Raw genomic sequence first — 27411 nt, 5'->3', positions numbered from 1 at the left:
TTGAAGATACAAGACAGAGAATAGCAAAATTTGTGTGATTTTTAGTATGGTCAGGCAATGTTACCGTTGCAGCATTCAAGTTTAAGCCTAAAGCTTTGTTGATACATTGTCATGCAAAAGGGAAGATATCAGCAGATATTCATGTACGCATGTCATTGCTTTTCACAAGAAATATGTTGCTATTTTATATACTAAATCAGTATTGTCAGTATCTCAGCCGATTCCCACCAACTTTCCCACAATGGATACAATGGTAACATTATTAAAAAGGCTGGTAATGTTGAGACAACAGCCGAATTTTTTAAATCTACTTTGGATAATTGCCTAGAAATGTTCCAATTCTGTTTTCACTCACCAGCAATACTCCTTTTTGTGGCGCATGTGTGTAGATCTCTAGAACGGAGGTTTGACCAAAATTTATCATTTAATATGAAAGCTGGTGGCCATTGAGACAGCTGGAATTCTTCTTTTAAATGAAAGCTGATGACAATTGTCTTGTGAAAATTAATCAAATAATTATAAACAATGTATAATGCTGTCTGTATTTGGCGTGATGGTGTATTTATAAAGCCACACAGTATTGAAAATAATGATAATCGGGCACAAACGTTGTAGTGTCTGACCAGACGAAAGTGATAATAATTTTTGGCATTCTATGTTTCTGAACTTCTCACTTAGCTTACTCATAAAGATTAATTAAAAAGGAAAATTAAAACAAATAGAACGCCGAGACATTTCACTCTAAAGGCGAATACCACTAAGAATGCAAGTGCCATATGTACAACTGCAATTTCTGGAGTTATTAACCTTCTATCGTATTATATATTTTTGTAAGGAGTTATGCATTGGAACGTACTATTTTCATGATTTCAGTACCAATCAGGTACCAGTGGATCTTTAGTTAAGGTACACAGTTTAGTGAAGAAGTGTACTGTGACAAGGATAATGAGGACAGGGACAAGTAACTCTTGCAACTCACTCTCGTCTATGTGAACCATGATTTAGAAGATACATACATTGAACGCATCATCATTTGAATATGGCAACGGTCTCATTTGAACCCTCTGTAAATAAAAACAAGCAATGTTCTAAATTTAGCTAAAATATACTTTCTGGTCAAACCATGGCCTATTTAAAAGGTCCTTTTCAGCCTTATAAATAGAAGCATCCTTCCAAATCATTATTTATGGTAAATTCCGAACTTATGTTTTTAAAAAATTGCGTAAACTTGGCCCTTTTATGAACAGTGTCCATGATTTAGTAAATATCTTTCTCAGGAAGGTGCCACTAGCCTGTTTATGAATTTCATTCATTTCAATTGCCATGATCGGATGAAGCATCTCCATGTGGACCAAGTATATTGTCTCTTGAAACGCATAAAAAATATCAGTAATATAGAAAAACTTACTGGGAGAATGTTTGTTACCTGTAGAATGCCGATGAGGCCTGAGGTAAACCATAGTAGAGGAGAGCAATGGGCCTTCTGGCTCACTCTCATCACTACGTGATGAAGGAGTGAGCAGGAGAGCCTCCACTGAACTCTGCTACTGGGGAATGGTGGTTCTGGTTCGCTTGTTACTGATGTCTCCAAAACAACGCTCGCTTTAGGAGAAAATGGCGGTCCCGGCACACCTGCGTGGTCTAGGTGAGTGTGAACCCTCATAGAACATTAATACTGTATTATGGGGTTTCTGGCTCACTCTGTGCAATAAAGTCCATGGGCGAGTATGTGAATACCGTCGATGGATTAGCGTTTATCGTCTAAGGAGCATAGTCCTATTTTGTTGTCTTTGTGATCTAAAAGTTTTCATGAAGTATTATTGTAGATGTCACTGTAAAGATTGTCTGTAATGATCGATAGTGGCAATGTGACCGATGACTGTTTTTTTTTTACTCCTTTTTCTTATTTCGTGATAGTATCTTCCTCGAGTGTGATGCAATACATTTTGGATCGAAGTCCTATGTATTTTGTGATGGGTATTCTACAAGTTTCATCTTTGAATTTTCCAGGTTTCTTTTTACTGCCTTACAGTGAAATGAGCTTGTTTCTGGATAATCGTTGAGATCAAATGGATCTCAATGTCGATAGAGGTCTCCGTAGACATCGTCAGTGCAAATTTCGTAGACAAGGGAGTTGGTATCGGTCATGAGTAATATGGCTTTGTCTCCGTAGTGTCGTTGGACAAAGTCGCCATGAAACTCGAGCATGAGCAGTTTGGAAAGGTCGCGAACGGCTGGACAGACGTAGATGGGTTTATCGAGCATGAGATGTGTTTTTCTGGATTCGATGGCGACCAGTTCTTTGTCAAAGATTTCCATGCTAACAAAGTTATCGTTGGCTACGAGTTTATCTCGTCGTCGTGGGTTATTGATGATTTCGATTTATTTTTTCTGCCTCTGATGTTTTCAATGGCTTTTATAAAGACCCTGTTGTTCATGAGTTTAAAGATTTTTTCCGAAGAACGTTGTGGTTTTGGCGCGTTGTTGGGTATTGAAGTCGACGTAGAATTTCATCCATGGAGATTGTTTAAACTTGAGATCTCGGTAAATTTATTTAAAAATGCGTCCATGTTGAAGAGTTTGTTCGAGTAGTCGATAATGTATCTTGTAGTGTGCTTGTGATGAAGATTGGGTACGAGCTTTCTTATCTTGGCATCTCCGATGACGAATTGTGTTCTTTGTTGGGGTCATGGAGGAGAAAGCATGGAGGGTGTTATGAGGAGTGGTTCAGCGCAGAAAAGATAATCGTTATAAGCGTCATGGAGATGAGAGGGATACGCCAGATCGAATTCGACTAAACAGACCCAGTCATACTGCTTGTCTTCCTTGGAGGAACTGTTCTCCAGTGATTCTTTGAAAATCTCCTACGGGAAGGGATTGTGACATGTCAGAATCGTAGAGATTATTGAAATTAAGATATAGAATGTAGGTGGAGGGTTTGTTATGATCATAGTGTTTCATGTATTTGTTATTGGCCACAGCGTGCTTTTGGCTGATGGTGCAGATGCCTCCTCGAATCATGCTCTCTGTGAACATGAACATATTTGGATCTTGGAAGAGTTCATGTTCTACTTGACTCGTCTTGAAAAGACCATACCAGAATAGTCCTGGTGAGGGGAAATGCCAGAGTGGATCTAGCTGGTAATGATCTAGACACGTGCGTCTGAAATTTTCGAGGATATCCATGAGTTGAAGTACGTATGTTTTCAAGTACAGATGGTGATAATCTCCGTAAGTGTGACAACCTAGATCATTTCATATCTTGTTTGCGAACTGATACTCTGTCTCTGTGATGTGGGAGAGATTTATGTGAGAATATAAGTCTTCCAGAGCAGGTAAGGAGGTTTTAACGAATTTGGACCACGCATCGATGTACTCGTAGGGATAAACTCCTTTTCGTTGCAGGAGAGGACTAAGATCTCCAAATTCTGTTTCGAGATGCGTGAACTTTGGGCATGTTTGAGAGAGTTCTTCTAACGACGACTCCATAAACTCGATTAAACAAAAGGGACCTATAAAAACTACATGTATTTTTTGAAATTTTTGGGGATGCATTTGATGTGAGTTCCCACTTCAACGAGAAGGGTCTTGACTCGTAGATGTCTGCGTGTTCCGATGATGAAGTGTCCATCATGTCCTCGTAGATCATGAGCGATGACTGTAAGAAAGTCTGGAACTTTGAAGCATAGATTACAATCGGCATGAGCAGCTCCTCTTTAGTGGCCGGGGATATGACAATGATAGCTGACATTTTTATCATGAGGTTGAAAGTAGTCTTCACAGGTGTGGCATTGATGTGCTGCTTTGTGCTGTTTGAGTTCATAGGAGGCGAGTGGAGTGAGGGGTGTTGGATTTTCAAACTTCGTTGATGCGTTTCCATTCAGTGACGAGCAGTTAAAAGAAGCACATGACGCAGTCCTCCCACCGTTGTTGTTGGTACGACGAAGACAAACATTCATCAGCAGAGCAGCAGATTTTATATCCGATCACACAATATCATATGATTATGTTATATTTGAGTCAAAGAATGGATGGGATCTGGCGAAGGTCCTTGTACTTTTTCAAGGATGGCTTCCGAGTCGAAGACGATCTAAAACGTGCGCGTGTATTGATTGTTGTGGTTGTCGAACTGTAATGCTTCCTCACGTGGCATCTGAACGACATGTAGGTTTGACAGTATCACGACGAGAAGTGAGTTTTACAGACTGAGGAAAGCATTGCAAGCAGCGATAACAGAAATAGCCATGAATCTTATGCTGTGTATACTGAGATCGCCATAATCGACTGAAGTCTTCCATGTACACGAAATGGTGATAGCAATACAGTAAATTCGTACAGCACAACATTTGATCTGGGATAGGTCACCGGAGTACTCTGTATTGACTGAGCGATGCTCCTTAGTCGACGAGCGATATCATCACGAAAAATAAACTCTTTTCCTGGATCCACCTGAATTTGCTTTCCATATCCCACAAGATTTTAGTCTATGCCTGCGATGATAGAGATACTATATAACATAGTTTTGTAATTCATGTCTTTAATTGCTTCTTCATTTGCATTCCTTAATTACATAGCACAAAATATTTATTTTATATTATATAGCAACATACCTCTACGTGGTACTAACAAGTGTGTGCGGTTTTCTCGGGCACTAGGGAAAAGTGCAACAAGTCTTGTGCGAGAGAGTACTGCGCGTAGCATTATGCTTTGATTAAGCGTGGAAGTCCAAGGATTACACAATCTCTGGGATGTCATGAAGGAATTCATGGTCAGCTCCAAGTGTGTCAGCGCTGCTGTGGACGAAACATCCGATGGATTAAATATTAATGCGAAAAAACCAAAACGACCCAGACATCCAAAAACCATTCTGAGTTGTTGAACGAGTTTCTGGCTAAGATTAAGCATGACACAGTGGAAAGTGCATCCCGTGTTTACTCGTTACGAGGATAATACGGAAGGAGAGGTAAGTAGAGTATGAACTAAAATCAGTCACGTGGTGAGATTTAGCACGACGGCTTATTTCATCGTTCACATGTTCATCCATGGAGTGAGGGCTACGATATAATATCATCGCTTTGTGTTTGAAGCACATCGATGAGAGGTTTCTATCGGCTATTCCGTTTTTCATTCCAACGGAGACAAGTCAGATAATCGGGTGTGCAATTTAGATATAAGACCTGACGGATAGCAAACTTTTTTTTTCAAAATCCATGCTTTCACTCCTTGTGCATGTTATTATACTGATCTGTACAGCAGCTCAATGAGTTCTTCTCGATGCATGCAAGAGATACAATGCTTGCACATGAGCTCTTTACCGTACGAGATGGTAAGCGTGCCACTGTGGTGGAGTTTTTCCTGCTGAGCCTCTGTGAGTAATACGAGATCGTGCCCTGTGCCAACCACTTTCGTTAGAGTGAGATCTACGCTGATATCGATGCTGGGATACAACGCGTTGACGATGGCCTCCTCGATATCTTTCCGATTTTCTATAATGGTTTAGGTCAAATACCGCGTATCATCCACATGGCGTTTGACCTCCTCCAAGGCATTCTAGACTAAGATAATTTTAAAATTTTCTTCAACGTGTTTTCGCTCAGACATCGCATGCAGCGCTGCCTAATCAGATGCTCGTTGTAGTAGATTTTCACAACGCCATCTCTGGATAAATCTTACCGTTGCTCTCGCGTCAATAAGGCCTGGCCGCGCTCTGATACTTGTGCTTTCGTCAACGTCAGTTCGATGTTCACAGCCACGTGATTTCGTAAGACTTTGGCAATGGCTTCGTGGAGCGTTTCGGGGTGATGAAAAATCACATCGATCACAAAGACCTCTTAGTCGGATATTCTCTTTATATTTTTGATAGTATATTTTTTCAAATCGGCTAAGAGTCGTACATTGATTTTTCACCATGTCTACAATGAGATTCCCCATGGTTCTAATTTCGCTAATCAGCAACGTCATATCGAAAGTCGCTCCTCTCAGATACCAACGAATTTCACTGAGCATTTTCTGAAAGGTCAGCATAGCCTGTTTGGTACTTTTTTGTCCTTCGATCTTGGCTAGAGACGTTTCATCAGTGACTGCATAGTTAGTCCAGCTCCGGATAAAATCAACATCACCGGATTAGCTAGTGCACCTGTGGAAATCACGCCCGTAGTAGTTATGATCAGCGGATTCATCGAAATGACTCTCAAGATGCGCTTGTAACGTCGGTACGCGTGTTTGTAGACGTAGACTCTCCGGTGGTAATAGCGATAATACGCTAATAGCTTGTGACGTTGCTCTATAGGTAAGTTTTCGTCGATAATGTTAAAGTCGATGATCATTCTGTGTCGACTAAACTCTGCAGCAGCAGTGCAAGTTGTGTATGTACTCCTTTAAGAATCTGAGGTGCAAATACATTTCATCAGAGGATATATGTTTAAACCCTGTGTGATTTTGGTCAGTTGATTTAATTTCACGAGATCCGACAGCGTCTCAGCAATCACTGTCAAATTCACACGGTCCAGATATTGTTGTGATTCTATGACGTGTAACTCCTTGTCCGCTATTTTTCAGTGATATCGGTACATATAATAGTACACCAGAGCGATTTTTGCCACGTTAAGATGGACTTTTTCAAAGTCTTTGATTGCTTGAAATATAAAATCTCTGTCTCTGTGAACCATGGACTCCAGTGGTTCCTTCGATTATTTTGTCGATTGTTGATCTTAACCGGCAGTTCCGAGAGGCCTTTGTGACAGAAACAAAGTATCCTCGTGGAAGATCACTTACTTTTTTAGAAACAGAACTCAGCTTCTGCTCTATTTTCTCTAGTTGAACATTTTCTAGATACGCGTAGGGAGCCACAGCCACATTGAGTTCTATTTTCCCATACAAGCAAAAGATGATCACGTTAAAAAGCGCTTCCATAGCCTAAATGTTTTAAAACAAAGGTGCCTCATCGCTAGCGATTTCGCCGCTACGGTCGTCGAGCGCCATCACCGCCATGATCGTCTCCACGTCCACGTACTCCAGTCCGACTTGCTGAAAACTTACGTTTGTTGATAGACCCAAGCAGGGCTCGATATCCTCGAAAATGTTTTTCCTGGAGACCACCTTGTCCATGCAGCCGTGATCATTTTTATGAGCCTCGTCATCTTTCTTTCGACCACCAAATCGTCTTCGTTTGAAGTACGATGTTTTCACGATAATTTCCACGAGGTGTTGATATAATTCGTTAATAATGCTATGGACAAGACTCTCGATGGTTTTAACTAACGGTGCTGCCTCTCGATTGTTACAAAATTTAAAGACCATCCAGTAGCGATCGATGGACTGTCGGAGAGGCCCACTACCGCATTTGACCCACTGACAGATTTAATCGTTCGGACTCGTCCTCTTTCCATCACTCGTAGGCCTCTTCCGGAGAGACTTTACCCGCCTGCCTGACTGCGTATAACGCTCCGTGTACTCACGTCTTCTGCTTCAGCACATGCTGGTCACTGGATGCATAAGAGGCCTCTTGTCTATACGTATCGTCAAACAACAACTGGTACAACTCCATGGCGATGCCCTAGATTTCTGCCATGCTCTATATGAAATCCTCCAGAGTGAAAATCTGAAAATAACTCAAGCCACGATTGTGTGGTTCTGCTGTGAGTGTCGTGAATGAATTTAAACGTGGAATATTCATGTACGTACTTGAGGCCACAATGACAATTTCGAGCATGATAGATCCTATCGTGGCTGCACAGGTGTATAGGGCATCCGAAATATTATTAAGTTTGACACCGTCGAGTCCCCACGGGAGAATTCTTTCGCTGACACTATTTCGTCCTCTGACCCTAAATTTCCATATCGCCACGGCTTCAGTCAGTTGTACCTACAGAAAACATGAAAAGTGACTCCGTTGGTCGCCCACTCGTTTCCAACTGCAGGAGCTGCCACAAAATCTGTTGAAAATACCAGATAGGCTCGGAAGGATGCCGAGTATTCGGATGACGCTGAAATTATGATGCCACTGCGATTAGCCGTGTGTTCAGAGGGAATGGTCACGTATCCCACTCTGTATCTGACACGACGCGTATCCACATCGATGTTTTGTGGCAACATTGTTGTTGGCCGTAGGTGTATAATCCGTTACCACCAGTTTAGCACCCGCCACCATAGTGAGCATTCTTCTGAGTGTTCCACCTGTTTTGGATAATTTCCTGCCTCCAAAGGGGCTGAGTTAAAAGTACGAGATTGCTTGGGTATTATCCGTGATCGACCAGTAAATAAGAACTCGGTATAATTTTTTACCTTGCATAGACGTAATCATGTACAGGCTAAATTGAGTATCGTTAATATCAAATAGCCAGTAGCAGTTCACGTTGTGCACACGAAGTCCTTCCACGGTCTGAATCACGATGGACGTGTAATTTTCTTCCAGCTTCTCTGTCGATCCAGATGGAGCGGCCAATCCTTCCAAAGTAGCTTTGGTGCTGAGTCCAGTACTGACTCCCATACTTCTTGAATTCTGAAACGTTGTTCCAGAAGCTGGTGTGGACATTGTGAGATTGCTTGTGTTTTGCCCTGCAACGGATAACGCTCCAGTCACAGCGACATTCCATTTTATCGTATTTCTCAGCCAGTGATACATCAAGAACGGAGGCTCTCACGGGTTCAGAAGTTCCTGGCATAGCTGAAGGAAGCCCATACAAAATCAGGCCACCCATATTGAGATTTTCCGTCATGACACTATGCGTCAACGACAACTTTGTCTGAGCCAATCTGTTCACCTGAGAATATCGCGCGGCATTGGCGCCCGGAGGTGGATTACACAGCCTTTTGGGTTGGTAAGACTGTGACCGCTCATGTTAAGACGACCCGTAATGCCTTCTCCAGAGCGACTGACTTTATCCTCATTATTAGTTGAATTTCCAGAGCATATCGATGCCCCAAAGGACATTTGAATATAAACCATGAACACCAGTAACATCAACACAAAGAAACACGCACCAGAGCATTATATGATTGTGGTCCTCAGCTGATCAAAAAAGCAGCACAACGTCTGGGATCCTAAGAAAAAGCTCATGGGATAGTGTTGCCAGTGCCACAAGAGGAGGATTATCTGTCAACGACAAGTAGTCGTATTGCTTTCGGGTTGATTCAGAGGGATGAGTAAGGGTCAGTGAGGTATCTGAAGAAGATATCAAAATCAAAAGAATCTGTTTTCGATGATACAAAAAATTCTTACTCGTGAAGATATTGACATGGTACGTAAAATGCCAGAGCTGGAGAAACAGGGTAAGCTTGAAAACTCGGACGTGATAAAGCATCAGCAGGAGAACTAACAATAGAAGACTACACAAGGACTCCGTCGTGCAGGCATCGTCCGCTACTTTCACACTCCAACCGAGATCGGCTTACCTCTCAAGTTACTGATCGCCTCCAAACAAGCGGGCATAATTTGTGTAGACATCGATAACGGACTGGTCGAACTCCTCAATCATCTTCTGGATCAAAAACTCGTCACCTTCTATCAGTATCGCATTTTGTACGAGGACATGATATAGACGACGTGGACGATACTACGCTGTTGTTTGACTCCAAGTCGGTCACGTCCACAGTGAGGTTTAATCCTCTCTTGGAACTGGACCAACAATTGTTGTAGGAAATCGCCTTGATTCCAGCTGAAATCTGCAGAAGCTTCTTCAATGGCACTGTCAACAACAATCGATTATCGTACGTCATCGCTCTTCAACAAAAAACTATCACGATCTCTCCAGGAGAATATAACATCACCAACATTGTCACGGAAATCTCCAGACTGATCACCGCCAACGGAGACTTCTCGGCCAACATTAAAATCGAACCCAATTACTCTACGTTACGTACTCGTATCACCTTCGCAGAAAATTACGCTGTACGATTTGACCACAAACTTCATCGGATCTCTCCTAGGATTTAGCGCTGCGACAACTCTGACTCAAAACGGAGTGTACGAGGGAAAAAATCTACCTGTCAATATCACCGATGTCAACAGCCTTCTCATCAATAGCTCGATCACTCAGGGATCCCAATCTTCAGTCGACTCAGCCGCCAACGTGATTTATTCCACGTCCATTTACATTCCTCCAGGCTCGATCATGCCAATCGTCCAAATCCCTTCATTCACTTTCTCATCACAAACACGTACTCGATCTCGGAAATCACCATGTAACTGATCAATCAGTCTGGAAATGCCGTCAATAACAACAACGAAAGAATTATCAATTATTTGCATGTACGTCGCAAAAACTTGTTCGCAGATGAAATAAAGATACGATGAGACCATCACGCATATACCGACGTAAAATCGTCGATGGGTTTTATACACCCTCTTTTCTTCCGTACGAGCAGCCATTCCAGGTATTTCCGTTAAAGCTAAACCCATTGTTCTCAAGGCAGCCGAAGCGGGCACCACGGGAGTTGCCTCAGCAGGACGAACGGCGGTAGGAATTTTACAAGACCTTGATAAAAAGATACAAGGTACACCAGCACCATCCTTGGGTGCCATCATGTCGGGGTATGGCTTAAAATGATGATAATAAATTTGTTATCACACTTTCATAGCATAGCATCACGTATTTGAGATTCACTCCCGATTATCTTCTCCTCAACGACGATGCTGCCGTGGAAGATTCCACCACCGAATGCGAAGATGAGGAGTATCATGACACTAACACCATCAATCTCAACGCGAGCACCCATCAAAAAATAGAGACGCGTGACAATTATGTGTACCTGCTTCCCCATAAAGTCTTTCTGCAATCCGCGGAAAAAATAAAAACTAATGCCGTCCCACCAGCGGACTATGCAGCCAATGCGCAAATCACGCTCCAAAATAACGGATGGTCGTTATTCAAGTCGGCTTAATGTCAACTGAACAATCAGACTGTCGAAGAAATCATTGGCTCTTTACCTCAAGCCAGTAAAATCCTAAACTGGATCATGTACAGCGATGATTACATGCGATCGTGCGCCACCAACATGTGATGGTTCAGAGATACTAACACAAGTGCGGTGGTGAGTAACGAAATTGCTGCCGTTACGAATATAATTCCTGAGGCAACTTTGCGCAATGATGGCCAAGTGATAGCACATATTTTCAGAACCAATTTCTCTCTCGCAAGTACTTCTACCTACAACGTGGGATTTTCTCCTCGACGTGCTCTGACGGATACTAGCCACGAGATCTGCATATTTCTTCTTCTCAGCAGCATCTTCGGTGTATGTCGAGATAACCGTACCATCTTCAGAGGCGTCAAAACACACGCTGGTGCTGGAAAGAGACTCATCCGCCCAATACATGCACAGATTAGCAGCTCTTGCCGATGACGTTGTTAACGATGTGGATACCAAACAATCACATTCTCCAATGCGCACATACTCGAATTGAAAAGACGCTGGCTAGATTCGCCAAAACACTATGCATTCAGCTCTTTACGGTGGCTAAGGACACCTCGTGGAGAGTCGCCACCAATCCAGACAAAGAACATCAAAGACACGTCTTCGTCTCCTTTCAGCTTGCAGAGCAGCGTAACGCTCTTCAACCACAAACTCAAAACAAGCTCATATTTAATAACGTAGGTCTATCTCCCATTCACGTCCGAATCAACTCCAGACAATACTTAGAGCAAGAACTTCGGTGTAGGAACTAGACATTATTATCGCGTTTACATGATACTGTTAGAAACCATGCAGAAGTATCAAGACGTCGACACAGGGACGCAGATCTCGTTTGAAGATTTTGCTAACTTGTATCCCATCTTTTACTTCGATGTCCCTAAACATACCGAGCGTCTTAAAGACTCTGATGCCGACATCGAAATCCGATGGACGGTGGCTCCAGGAGTGGATTATCTCTGTTACGCTCCAGTCACCTCAGTGCACTCGATGTCCCCAGTGGAAAAATCAATATCATTGCATAGATATGTCTAGGAAAATGACAACTCTAAGACAACGAGACGAAGGCATCATTTCCCAGCCACCGTTCCATTCATCAAAACTATGGGTTCCAAGTTATTCACTAACATCCTATGGCCTTAAGGACTAGCTGAAGCCAAGAGGCCATCACCGGAGCTTCTCAAAAAGCAGTCATGGGCCATGTCAAGCAAAACTGACAAAAGCGTGCCATCACCCATCGTGGCTATCGAAAAAATAATAGCATTTCATATAGGGTCATCAGGTCATACGTTCCAGTCGAAGCCAACTTGTCTCCCCAGCTGTAGAAATATATCGCTGTGGTTATCTTATATATCTTAAATAATATCCATCATGGACTCGTGGTACCTCAAGTGTAAAGCCAAGACGGAGAATGCCAACCCCGTCCAGGTGGTCACCAAATATAAACGCCTCATGATCCAATCCAGATGTGCTGTGTGCGGATCTACACAAATCACATTTCATCTAACAAAATGTATACAACATGCATCATTGTATATATTGCGAGCTCAATACGAGCTGCAAAGACCTTCGAATGGAAAGAAATATGTGCGTGGGAGATTGTAAAGTATGCGGACATAGACAAATTCTCGGGGGAGTTATGGATGTTCATGCTCTCATCGGAAAACTTCCCAGACCTAGAGGTGCATGGAAATTGCCAGAACATATATATACAGGGCCATGGAATCCCTAAGAACAACAACTGGATGAACACGATCAGCCACTTCCAGGTCAGGAACCATACAACGATGTCGATGCTTTTGGAATGCGTCACGATATCTGCTACAGAGATCATCCCGATGATAAAGCGTCATACTGAGAGACTTAAAGGAATTCAGGCCTAAAAATTTCACAGAATGTGCAGACCGAGCTCTCGTACAAGACATCATTGGCACTAAACATAAGCTGGGCATCTGTCTCACAGATGAGCTGCATAAACCCGCACGTACGCATTTTCCACAACGCAGAGTCATCTCTGTAGACGTAGACGATACATGGTCAGCAGATCTCGTCGATATGAGTGATTAGAGCGCCTACTACTATCGTTTCCACTAACTCATGACGGTTATTGACTTCTTCAGTAAATAAGAAAGGGTCATTCCACTTAAAAACAAAAAGGAACTTTCATCGTAGAAGCACTGGATAGTCTCACGCGAAAACCCAATAAACTCTGGGCAGATCATGGAAGTGAATTTTACAATAAAACCGACTCAGACTGGCTTCAAAAACATAACATCACTCTGTACAGCACTCGTAATCCTTTCTATGCCTCTGTCATGCAACAATTTAACCGAATTCTAAAAAGTCGCATGTGTAAAGATTTTTACCAGCGATAATGCTAACCGACACTTAGATTTCCTGCCAGATCTCGTCGACCACTACAATCAGACTTGGTATCGAAGCATTCGAATGACCCGCCGCAGAAGCCTCCTCCAAAGATCAAAACAGCAGGTCTCAGAGGCCTTATTTTTAGATCGAAATTTAAAGTAGGGATCGCGTCAGAATCAGCAGACAAAAATTCACCTTCTAAAAAGGATAACTCCCACCTGGACGGAAGAAGTCTTTGTAGTCGATACCGTTCAAAAAACCATTACCATTACCTACACCCTCCATGATTCCTCAGGGGAACCCATCCAAGGGTCTTTTTACGAACATGAATTACAAAAGACAAACCAGGACATCTCAGTTGAAAAAGTCATCTCTACCAAAGGGAAAAAACCACTCGTCAAGTGGTTTGGCTATTCTGAACACTTCAACTCGTGGATTTCCACTGCTTCTCTGACTTCGATACCGCCTCCAAAATAATCTTATCGTCCTCCTCCATCAAGCTCCAAAGCATGCTCGTGAAATCCCATCTTCTCCAAGATACGCTTAAACACATACTCAAATTTTATGAATTTAGCACAATGCACTAACTGCATTCGAGTCACCTTATTCAACCAGGAATAAAATTAATTTCGCTGAGGCTCTGACAAATGAAAACGGTTCAACTGTTGATTTTAGCGCTGGACTGGATGCTGGTGACTATGACTACGCTTCACTCACTCCTCCTCTTCCTCTTCTTCATTTTCTTCACAATAGATCATCTCAGGCACATAACTCGAATCCTTATTCGCGTACGCTATCAACTCCTTCGCACGCTTCAACCATTCTTGAGACTCCTCCCCACTTAATTCAAGCTCTGGATCAGAGCTCTTCTCACTCTAACCCAACTTATCTACACTCCAGGGATAAAATGGAAGAGACATCATTATGTTACAAACACTTCTCTAATACATTGAACTAGAACCCCCATACCACAGTTCAGTGGAAACATTCCTTCATCACGCAGTTATGAAAGTAAGCCAGAACCCCCGTAATCCAGTTCCACGGAAGGTCTCACTCTAAAGACCACGTAGGTGAGCAAAAATAAACTTCGATCACAGGTGAGCTAGAACCCCCATAACACAGTAATAGAGTTCTATTAGGGATCACACTCACCTAGACTACGCAGGTGAGCCTGAACCCCCATTTTCTTCTATAGTGAGCACTTTTTTGAAGGCATCAGGAACAAGTAAGCCAGAAACCCCATTCTCCGACAGTAGAGTTCTATGGAAGCTCTTCTGACCACTCCTTCATCACGCAGTGATGAAAGTGAGCAGGTGTAGTGTTAAATTTTGACCCTCGTTGAATTCTGACCCTCCGGGTCTGCTTTTAACGTTGAAAGTTGACCCAGGGTCAGTTCTTAACGTTGAATTTTGATTTTCACAGTCGTTGAAAACTGATCGCAGCGTTGAATTTTGATCAGATTTCCGGGTCATTTTTAACGGATATTGTTTTAAGTTATGCATACATGGGTTTATGAATCATCAATAAGGAAATGCTTAGTATGTATAAAATCAACAAAAGCAATGCAATGCAGTACATGTAGTAATGAAATTATGAATATAATTATCTTCCATATTTGAAATGGATATAATGTAATTTTGTTTGTACTTCGCCTGCTGCGTTCCATCAAACAATCAATGACCCTCTTCGAGCCTTAACCAAACAAAATCAACCGTGGGAATGGAGTGAAAAACGATAAAGCGTTTGAAAAACTCAAACAGAATTTAATAAAATAACGCAATAATAGCGTAATTCGATCCTAATAAGGAAACGCAATTACTTGTACATGCAATTCCTGTCGGTCTAGGTACATTATTAACTAATAATGGAAAGATTATTGCCTACGCCTGTAGAACACTTTCAGATGTAGACCAACATTTAAAGAAAGACATTAGAGTAGTATAGTGGGACGATAGGGCGATAATGGGAATTAGTATTACAAACCACCCTGGGACGATATGGCTACAAGATTTATAGCGACTATGGGAATTAGCATTACAAACCACCCTGGGACGATATGGCGACAAGAGTTATAGCGACAATGGGAATTACCATTACAAGGTCCCGTGGGACGATATAGCGACAAGTACTTTGAAGTACGACCTGGGCCTGTATAGCGTCAAGGGAAAATTAACATAGGAATATATCATGGGCCTGCCTAACGTGAAGGGGAAATAAACATGGGAATATATCGTGGAATATAAACACTGATACCACATTTAAAAAATATTTTTTTTTGGAGGGTTAGGCATGAAAGTCATTTGGTTCTTCTGCTTTTTCTTCTTCTACTTTCTCCATTTCTTTATCCATCTCCTAAATTTTCCCAATATTCCTTTCTTTTTGTGTTCCAACTCAGGAATCCAGTCTGGATGACCTATCGCTCTACATTTCTCCTGGACATTCATCCAGTTTTTGTTCATTCTCTCAAATGCTTCTTTTTTCTTTCTGTTCTCTTGTTCTTTCCTATCTTTTGCCCATGTGTCTTTAACGTTCTTGACTTCTTCTTCCAAGACCCTTTTCATAATTTCTTCTGCATTTTTGGACTTGGCCCCGTCCCGTTTTGACAAAAGCCCACCCTGTCAAATTGAAGATATCATCAAAAAAACACCTGACTTTGATAACAATTTCAAGAGACTGCTTCAATGTTCCGACTCTTACATATTCAGGCGAGATGAAACCTCTCAACTTCTTTACCTCTTCTTCTATCATCCCTTCAATGTTCTCCCTGGCTATTTTCAGATTGTTTGCAAAGTCCAAGCTGCGTGGAAACTTCCATTCTCTTTCAAGTCTTTCCACTACATACTCCGGATCTATCATCCAATACCAACTCTCCTTCAACTGGTTAAACAAGTCAGATACTGTACCATCTTCTTTTCGCTTATTCCGTAGAATGGCGAGAATGACGGGCCCTTTTTACATTTATATATAAAGCACGGACGTGAAGGAAAACATCCCCTACTTTTGTCTTCTCATATTATCTACTATTTAGACAAAGGTAATGAGACAAAAAACTAACCACATTATATACTATCCACACACGCAGAGATGCCAAATCAAACCCCAAAATCTACCATCCACACACGCCAAGAAGCAGAAACAAACCCACCATTTACTATCCACACACGCAGAGATGCCAAATCAAACCCCAAAATCTACCATCCACACACGCCAAGAAGCAGAAACAAACCCACCATTTACTATCCACACACGCAGAGATGCCAAATCAAACCCCAAAATTTACCATCCACACACGGGAGAAGCTAACAACATAACCACAATCTACTATCCACACACGCTGAGAAGCAGAAACATAACCATAATATATTGTCCACACACGCTGAGAATCCAAATCAAGCCCAAAATTTACCATTCACACACGTCAAGAAGCAGAAACAAACACACCATTTACTATCCACACACAGAGAGATGCCAAATTAAACACAAAATCTACTATCCATACACGCGGAGAAGTCAAATCAAACCCAAACCATACTATCCACACACGGGGAGAAGCCAAATTAAACCCTAACTATACTACTCACACACACCGGGAAGCAAAAACAAAACCCAATTATTCTATTAACACAAAAGAAAAGTTAAACAACCACACACTCTACTATCCACACAAACCTACGTGAGCGCTTACAAACCCCAATAATCTACTATCCACACACGGAGAAGCAGAAACATAACCATAATATACTATCCACACACGCTGAGAAGCCAAAACATAACCACAATCTACTATCCACACACGCCGAAAGCCAAAACATAACCACAATCTACTATCCAAACACGAGAAGAAGGCAAATCAAACCCAAAATTTACCATTCACACACGTCAAGAAGCAGAAACAAACCCACCATTTACTATCCACACACGCAGAGATGCCAAATCAAACCATACAATCTACCATCAACACACGCCAAGAAGCAGACATAAACCCAATATTTACTACCCACACACGCAGAGATGCCAAATCAAACCCCAAAATCTACCATCCACACACGGGGGAAGCTAAAAACATAACCACAATTTACTATCCACACACGGAAAAGCAGAAACATAACCATAATATACTATCCATACACGTGAAGGTTTAAAAAACCATACTCTCTACTATCTACACAAACGTACTTCAGCGCTTACAAAACCCAATAATCTATCATCCACACAAACGTACGTGAGCGCTTACAAACCCATAAACACACACACACACACGCACACACAAACACAATTACACCAGGAAAGGAGGGAGTATTTATATAAACACTACTCCACATTCTCACATTGGCAAATTGAATAGTGTTTCTTTTCTAGAATTTTTGGTTAGCCTTGAAAAGGGCTGTTTTTTAGAACTCCACATACACCTGTTAGTGATGGCACCTTCCAGTTCTTGCTCCACAAACACATCTTCTGCTCCAGTAATTATCCCAGTTGATTGTAGTAGATGGGAGTGCAGAGGCTTGATGATTAGCCTCAGCACCCCAATCTTCTGTCTCTGGGATAATATAAACTTCCCTCTCTCTTCTTCTATGTCGCAGTCTAGGATGTTGTGGCCTCCTTATTTCTTCTTCCCAGCTTTCAGTTGGGCGAACCACAGGTAATTGTACTACTGGAGGAAGAGTCTGTGGCTGTGGTTGAGATTATGCTCAGAGAGCCGATTCCAGTCTTGTCGGTTCATGCTAAATGTGATATTTTGTGATCAAAGGTCCAATAGACTATATATTTGGTTTCCGCTCCATATCACCCTTACATGTTGAGGGATTTTGAACAAATAGCACATAATACTAGTTTAAATGTAGCAAAAACTTAAGAGATTTTGCTTGTTTTTTGGAAACTTGATTGCTCCCAACTATTCAATTGTATTCGTCAGAATTTAAAAGATTAATGGAATGTTCGCTACCCAAGCACAATATAATTTAATTCCAAGTGAAGGATGTCATTTTTGGAAATCTTTTAATACAGATAAATCGTGTTAAATTAGCGATATTTTACGGCCGCGGGTTTTACGTTTTTTTTGTAATAAAATTAAGGAAGGTATTTTTAAAATTTAAATATATATATATTGTTTACATTTGGTCTAAACGTAAACATTGTCAATTGATCTCTGCTTCTCTGTATTGTCGGCCGATAGTTACATGATAACCGTTATAAACATTGGTGTATTTATAGGGAGATAAGTTCTATCCATGTATATTGATAACAGTTGAAATGATTTGCATTAAAATGCATGCCATTGTAAGTTTTTAAAAATCTTGTCTATCAAGAAAGGGTCATTGGTTCTATTCCCAATCGATATGATTTTTTAATAAAAAAATATAATGCATAATACATGCCGATGCATCTCTGAGATTTTTATTTGATGTAATATCATGACAAAACAGTTAGCATTATCGATTTTAAGAGTACCGGTGTGCAATTTTAAGATCGTATCAAAATGTCTTAAATGCACGTATATATAAACCGCAAGCGAAGGCGCGGTCACTTCAGAAACATACACGGCATATTAGGTCTAACAAGAGTTCCATCGCCACGCCTTTTTTGTCGTATCGCTTGAATATTATTTTGTACTTTAAAATGCAGAATGTTTATGAAAATAAAATAATATGCATTTCCCAAAAATAATTTCAAAAATACATTATAAACTAGAAAACGTTAGAACAAATTGCATATCAATACTTCAAAATTCAATTTGAAATAAATTAATAAAAGAGTGCCCTCAATGGGATTCGAACGCTAATACACACACACACACACACACACACATATATATATATATATATATATATATATATATATATATATATATATATATATATATATATATATATATATATATATATATATATATATAACCTGCATTTTCATTTAATAAAATCCTAATTTTACCCTATCTGCCTACAGTAACAAATCGACAAAGTCGTTCATTAGTATGCATCTTTAAACCGACTGTAGAAGGTTTATTCATTATTCACGGGTTCTTATTTACTGTTATAATTATCCTCAGGGACGTAGCTAGTATATGATTGATGATTAGGCATGTTGAACGGCGATGCCTCGAACTGCTAGAGGATTGGGGTGTGTGTGGGTACGGGGCAACATTGTTACAATCTAGAGGCTCTGAGATAGCATTTCATGCATCTTGTTGAGACTTTCTGAACCTTGGTACTGTTTTAATACTGTAAAAATAAAAAGAAAACATCAAATTCTTATGAACAGACTCAATAAAATCAAGTTTGCTACTATCTTGTTCGTGTTTTTGCTTCTAATGAATCCTCTTTTCCGTATGTATTGTATTATATAAACATAGATTTCATATCGGTTTCGTGAGTGAAACTTAAACCATTGAAAAAATTGTCAAAATTCTGTGTAGGCAGCTGCCTTGTAGGCAGCTACGCTCCTGATCATCGCTAATATACTATTCAGTTGTTTACCTGCCCTGTTGAACCTTGCGACTTTACCGAAGTGAAACATAGTCATTCATTTATCAGTTTGTCTAATTTGTCCAAAGCAAAGTTCAGCTATTTTGAAAATGTTCCGCATTTTGGGACATTTTAAAAAAAAGTATAACGGAGAGAATTACGATAGTGACAGATTAAGAACATTCTATTGCACACAATTGTTTCCTTAAAAGAAAAAAAAAATTAAGAAAGACACAGCTCAGTGAGTAATAAGTTGATTTCACTTTAGAAGTGGTTCAAAAATCAACGTTGAGTTTTGATAACAGAACATTTTACCCTAAGGTTATAATTTCACCTGAACGGGTCGTTATTTAACAGGACATTAAAAAGGGTCAATTTTTAACGTGAAATTTTGATCACGTTGAAAAATTACCGACCGGGTCAGAATTCAACGAGGGTCAAAATGTGATACTACATCTGGGTCGTTATTTAACAGGACATTTAAAAAAGGGTCAGATTTTAACGTGAAATTTTGATCACGGTCGTTGAAAAATGACCCGGCGGGTCAGAATTCAACGAGGGTCAAAATTTAACACTACACCGGAACCACCATTTTTCTCAACTGCTACCCGTATCCATAGTTGTACAACCACTGAAGACTTTTTAATGTTGTTTATTTTGTCTTGGTGGGATTTTTCTGAATTGATCCTGGTATAAATGTTTCTGTTGCTGAATCACATAACAGATACCAGAAAGAGGCTTAATAAATTTTGCGGCAAATGACATAATATACCACGATCAACGAACTACAACTAAATCATAGTCTTCTCTTGCCATTGGAATCCTGATCTCATGTACATTTTTCCTTCATGCTATTTTGGAATTTTTTTCTTTCTATTTTAGCAGCGAACATTCAAAATCCTGTCGCGCAAGAATATTCTTCCTTGTTTGAATCATTACTTTCATCGTCGGAGAAATTCTACAAGTCCTTACACCGAGTGAATTTCTATAATGAAATATCAGAGACATGTTGAAATTAAGTAGTTGAAAGAAAGAAACAAGTATTTGTTCACATATGTGAAGAAATATGTAACAAATATAAAAAGCACTACAGCCAACACAAAACCAAAGAAAAAAACAAAAACAAAAATAGAACAAAACAACAGTAACGAGGAACCCGATCTTTGAAAGCTGTTCCCTCGAAATTCTGTTTGCGATAGATTTCTTCAAATCACTGGGAATTTTGGCAACTTGGCTTCGAGACCAAATAGTATCCCAGTTATGTCTTTAAAATTTGTATCGACGAAAATTTAAATCTAAGTTACTTTGACGGCTCTGTGTTTTTGCGTACAGAGATAGAATATATATATATATATATATATATATATATATATATATATATATATATATATATATATATATATATATATATATATATATATATATATATATATCATTTAGTTCACTGCCATCTCACCTCTGTCTGCGGCGGTTCGAGTCTAAGATTCAGCCAATGTGGGTATGTGAGAAAGCTTGCCAGTAGCTTCTCGAGGGTCGGTGGTTCTTTCCGGGGTTTTCCCGGGTTCTTCCTCCACCATTAATACTGGCCGCCATGTATAGCCTATCGTGTGCTGAAAAATGGCGTTAAACCCAACAACAACAACAACAATATATCATTTAGTTAAATGTACTGAATGTATTAGTTTGTATTGACGTTTGAATGAACGTTTCCTTATCACTGTAATGTTATCCGCCTGATCAAGCGTTTGCAAGTTAGTTGAATTTGCCCCTTGTTTCACTATATATATGGGTGGATTGAGACTTTCCCTGACATTCCATGTAATGTCGCTAGGGAAAGAGACATCTAAATCACAAAGAAATATTTTCAAAAGTACCTGGGGCCATTCCAATGCTAGTGTTCTGATTCTTTACTTTAATAATAATGCCGAGCTTACTAAGTTACTTGACCTAAGTTCTACTGTTCTTCAGAATAAACGATTTAAGCATTATTATGTGTCAACATAGTTATTTGTGTTGTCTTCAGAACTTTTAACTAAACCGACAGCAAATGAAGAACTACTACTGCTACTAATACTAACATTATTTCTACTACCACTCTAACTAATCCTATTACTACTTCTACTACTACTACTGATTTTCTTCTACAACAATAATAGAAACAAAGCTTACTACTAGTACTACTAATTTATAAATATCTTGTTCCAGCTCCGGATGAATTTTTGTTGTTCTCGGAGGGCATAGAGATAAGGATGATTGGCCGTGGACGGACACCTGATAATTCTGTTTATACGATAGTAAAATCTACTGATGGAGATATAGAAAGCTTTGCCTTCCAGTGGCCACATGTATATTTCATTGCTCGTGATGCAAGGTAAAATTTGTTACCGAGGTTTCATACGAAGAAAACTCATTGTTATGCATGAATGGCTTCAGGGCTGGATAAACATCTTAGATAATAGGGCTATAACCATGGGCTCTCATATTTTGTAGGCCCACCTTTAACCCCTAAATTCCATATTGAATTAACCCTAAACCCGGACCATGACCTTAAACCTTTAGCCTTAATCCGGCCCTGAATATTGCAATCTTGTTGAAAGAATGGCATTAGAACACATTTGTCTAAGAGACAGCCATTAAACTATACATGTTCTTGTAGTACAAGATGCCACAGTCTGGACAATATGCATACAAGCACACTAGATACTTGGACGGGTGGACAAGCGCATGGACTGTCGATGTTTAAGTTGTTGAAAGACATCGAAATCAACCGATTATAGAGTCAGTATAACTCCCTTGGTGAAATTTGAGAGAGAGAGAGACAGAGACAGAGAGAAAAGAAGAAGATGATGATGAGTAATTTTACCAAGTTTAAAATTATTTTCTAATCAGCGTGTAGATTGAAACAAATTATCTCAAAACACTACATAAAAACTACATAAAATCGCAAAGCCCTGCATAAAAACGCAAAACACTACATAAAAGCGCAAAACTGCATACAAATGCAAAACACTACATAAAAACTCATAACTACATGAAAACGCAAAACTATATAAAAACGCAAAACACAGCATAACAACGCAAAACAACGCAATTCTGCATAAAAAAGCAAAACTACATAAAAACGCAAAAAGCTACATAAAAACGCAAAACACTACATAGAAACGCAAATACGCTTCTTGTACTTTTGAGAAATTGGCGAACTCGCTGTCTGTTAAACATTTTTGTAGATAATGGTTACTTTATAATCAGGTGGTAGATATCAGATTTTATAATTCCGTTATAGTTAGTGAACATTCGATGCTTTAAACTTTTCATTTCTTGGCAAACAAGGATAGTCTGTATAAATGAAATCAACAGCATTGCCTTGATCAGTGTCTCACCATCCTATTGATAACGCCTTTTCAACGGGAACATTTTGAACTGAGACCTGATGGTGTCTAGTACCATAGCAATTAGCCAAGCATTCGCAATACTTTTTGGTGAAATACACATATTTCGAATTTCTTTCTTGATCTTTTATGCAAGTCACTTTATCTTCTTTTTAAAATCTGAGATAAAACTATATTCGTGTTTTGTAAATCACGTTAGATCCCACTGCCAAAAAGTGCAAATCCCGGATTAACAATAATTGCATGATAATTGAACCAGGTTATATTACATATGCATACAGACGTGTATATATAATTGTATTTGTCAAACTTGAGTGTTGTTTTTTTAATCGCATTGACAAGTTTCACTAAAAATTTCAGCGTCCAGTATGTTCAAACATGAGTGACAATTGAGAAAATTCTGCTATGGGCCTTGAGCCGCGTTTGCTTACTACTGCAAACAAAGTTTGTGCAGAAATAATTAGAAATGTGTACAGAATAATGAAAAAGTGTTGTAATGGCCTGAAAATCTAATCAGACTACACGAAATTCGTATTAAACTTCATTTGTCTTCCTCATCAGGTTTTTGAATAATGTCCTAAAAAAATCTTCAGATGTCAAGCAAGTTAAAACAAATTTTTACAAAATTGAAAAGCTCATGTAATGGTCTAAGGCTCTATTCAGATCGTCTACATAGGAAAAGGAAAATGAACATGCAAGCAAAATTTCATTTGTCTAACTCAAGTATGCCAACAAGCGTATGGATCTAATGCAGAAATGCTTACCAAAACGTTTAAGTCCCAAAAAATTTAAAAAGTTGAAAGAAATGTGAAATACTGATTGACTTGCATGAAAATCTAATCTGGTCATTGTCATATGTTTATAGATATGTGTCGCAATTTTGACTTGTACCCGGTGTGATTTTCGTTTTATCGTGCTGGAAAGCAATTTACAGCAAAAGGGAGGCCCAATATGTAAAAATTGAACAAAAGATATTCTGAAATTACCTTCATACTCACCTAGTAATATATGTATAAATACAAACATGCCTACGAAATGTACATCTTGAGTGGTTTTTGCTTGATGACTTTAACATTGTGTGAACAAAGATCAGAAAATTGCTTATTGAAAAAATGCTGCTATGTCCTAAAAATCTCATAAGTTCATCTACATATGAAACCAAATAATGTAGTCAAATTTAATTTGTCTGTGTATATAGTGGTTTTATGCAGTCTTGCTAACAAGGTTTTCGGGATTTACGGACAAACGGACATGAACGTAGCAAGTTTTTCCATCTACAAGTTGTGCTGGCATGAACTGGCATGTTAGCGCATTATGCGATAGTAGATCAGGCTCTGTGTTGTTTATTTCTATTGATTGGTCCTAACAAAGTACATATACCCGTATCTGCTGTCACATTATGCAAAACAGATATGGGTCTATGCAGCTTGCAGTTGCATAAGACTTACAAGATAGTATATACGGCACACTGTTGACATCTCACCTCTGTCTGCGTTGGTTCGAGTCTAGGATTCGGCTAATGTGGGTATGTGAGAAAGCTTGCCAGTAGCTTCTCGTGGGTCGCTGGTTCTTACCGGAGTTTTCCAGGGTTCTTCCTCCACCATTAATACTGGCCGCCATGCATAGCCTATCGTGTGCTGAAAAATGCAATTAAACCCCACAACAACAACAACAACAACACTATTGATAAAAAAATTTACTTAGCTATTTTAAATACTGTGGTTCATAAAATCTGTGTGGACCTATGCATGCCTCTCTGGACTCTCTTAAACAGCCAATCACTATATCTTCTAAACAACCAATCACTATATCTTCTAAATAGCCAAACAGCCAATCACTATATATTCTAAACAACCAATCACTATATCTTCCAAAAAGCCAAACAGCCAATCTCTATATCTTCTAAACAGCCAATCACCACATCTTCTAAACAGCTAATCACAATATTGTGTAGACCTATAACCCTTCTTGGATTCTTCGAAGCATAAAATCACTATCTTTTAAACAGCCAATCACTATAAGTAGACCAATGTTTTCTTGGATTCTTCTAAACAACCAATCACTATCTCGTCGAATATGCTTGTCGCTATTCATTTGCTAATCATTTTGATTTCTTGAATAATCGATCCTTCCGTATATTATAAGTAATTGATACCATACATACTTAAACATAAAGTATCTTTATTTAATCTTCAAGAATCACAAACAATATATTTTTATGTTTGATATATCAAAAACAGTAGAAGCATGCTTTGCTCAATCAGCATATGCATGGTCACAAAACGGGACATTTTCGCATCAACGATTAAAATGAATCACTTGTAGTTGGGATATTAAATCATAAAATTAACGTCAAGAAACGTTCAGCGAAGAGAATAAATGTAAAGTAAACCTAGGTATATCGTTTTCGTTTGCTGTCGACAGTGTATAATGACCGATATTTCCTATTCTGATCTCTTGGGATTTCTTTCCTTTTAGAATACTTGGTTTTATTGTCGACTGTGTAGGACTGATGAGACGGAACAAATGTGTTTGAGAGGCTTTTGATCTTGGGGTAATCATACCAATAATCCAGGAAACGAAGATTTAAGATGCAGTTATTGTAATTGTGCCCCCACCCTTCCCTGTGACGTACCGTAGGCAGGCATTATTTGTTCTCCATCTGTCATTCATTGTTTGTAAGCGACATATATTGGGAAGTTTTTAATTAAATATGACTCTCTATTCGATATGCAGAGGCCTCAAATACCTAATTATGTTCTGGTGACCTTGACTTGAACCTGACATTATTTTATATGCTGGTACAATTAGAAGTGCCTAAGACCAGATTAGGTTCTGGCGATCTTTACTCATCACACTGTGTCTCATCTTTGCCAGCCAAAGTTCCGATATGTTAACCTTATCTACACCTTCGTGTGTCGATCATATATTTCAATGATTTGTCCTAGCGACATCTATTTAATTTCATAGTTGCCTCCCTTTGTATGTAATGCGAAATAACCAATAGCGTGTATCAGCAGTGCTTTGTACATCGGCTGAAAATGGTAGAGGCAACTGACTTCTAAAGGATACTTTGTATGTTTAACATCAAAAATATGACTACGTACCAGAGAGAAGCCATTACAGGCGTATCTAATGGAAAGGATGTATTTGTACAAACACAGACCAGCAATCGAAAACTGCCTATTTATGAGTCCATTCCAGCTGTGCGCACCCCTTCCCTCGATCATGTAGGAAACTTGGTTAACGAAGATGACTGTCTACGAACAAGATATTTGGTGACCTCTGAAACCTTGCCAGACCTAATTGGATACGTAGATTTCTTGAGAGAGTCCAATGACTATTTAGAGTTTGATCATCTAGACAAAATTTTCTAGGCAACAAGGCACCATTTTCTGCCTAAAAGAATAATTCTAAGACAGACGTTTCCGTTATCTTTAGACAAACCTGACCTATCGCCTAACTGTGCTCTGGAAACCTTGACTCGATATTGGGACACTTTGTGCCCAGCAGTGGACAATAGTTTGCATTCAAACATTCGGCCAAAGACTTTAAAAACTGTGTAATTTCTACGTCAAACTCCTGACAAAGTTTTATATATTTGATGTAATAATGATTTCGTGTTCTTGAGACAACCGCTAGTGTCAGAGGATAACATTGAGTGTTGTTGCTGGGGAGGATACTCTTTGTCCTGGTTGGAGAGATATATGTCGTGGCGGAGGGGGGGGGGTAGTTTTGTTGTAGCTGGAGGTAATATATAACTAAGCTAGAGGTGATATTTGTCGGGGCAGTAGGGGATATTTCTGCTGAAAAAAGAAGAATAAAGAGTTACTCCCTGGGTTAAATCGTTGTCGCCTTTTACCAACACACAACGAATAGGGTAAGCTAACCTATCGAGATTCTTTAGAAAGTGACACATTTGATCTTGATTTCACGTTCAGTCATTACATTTACAAATTCTAGGTATATGAACTTGTGTTTAGATTTATTAGGACCATGTGTTTATGCAAGATGACCTTATGCTTTTGTTTTCATCAACATTACCCTTGTTTCCTGACGTACGTTAGCAGATTCCATTTTGCATCGTTGGTGTACATTGTATTTTTATGCCTTATTACGTCTTTTTAATACCCGTTAAAGAAGTGGTTCGGATATTAATACTGCTTATAATATTTGTAGTGGCTGTGTACATACTGACCAGTAGAAAATCACTATTAATGTTAATAAATTGGTCATCATAATTCAGGGTATGCTTCGTACAGAGTACATCGGTCAAAACA

At 39.5% G+C, this 27411-nt stretch overlaps 1 protein-coding gene across 1 annotated transcript in view; it reads left to right on the top strand.

Moving 5' to 3' along the window:
- LOC149787301 (uncharacterized) overlaps nucleotides 1-27411 on the top strand; it is a 98943-nt gene that overhangs the window by 9433 nt on the left and 62099 nt on the right. The window contains exon 5 of the mRNA XM_089977839.1: nucleotides 21948-22113. Coding sequence (XP_089833965.1) covers nucleotides 21948-22113 — 166 coding nt within the window. The remainder of the gene's footprint in view (nucleotides 1-21947; nucleotides 22114-27411) is intronic.

Source organism: Sinohyriopsis cumingii, chromosome 12 (assembly GCF_028554795.1).
Source record: "Sinohyriopsis cumingii isolate HCF-2022 chromosome 12, ASM2855479v2, whole genome shotgun sequence".
NCBI classification, from domain to species: domain Eukaryota; kingdom Metazoa; phylum Mollusca; class Bivalvia; order Unionida; family Unionidae; genus Sinohyriopsis; species Sinohyriopsis cumingii.
The sequence above is the reverse complement of the archived record's forward strand: the minus strand, read 5'-3'. Positions and strand labels throughout refer to the sequence as shown.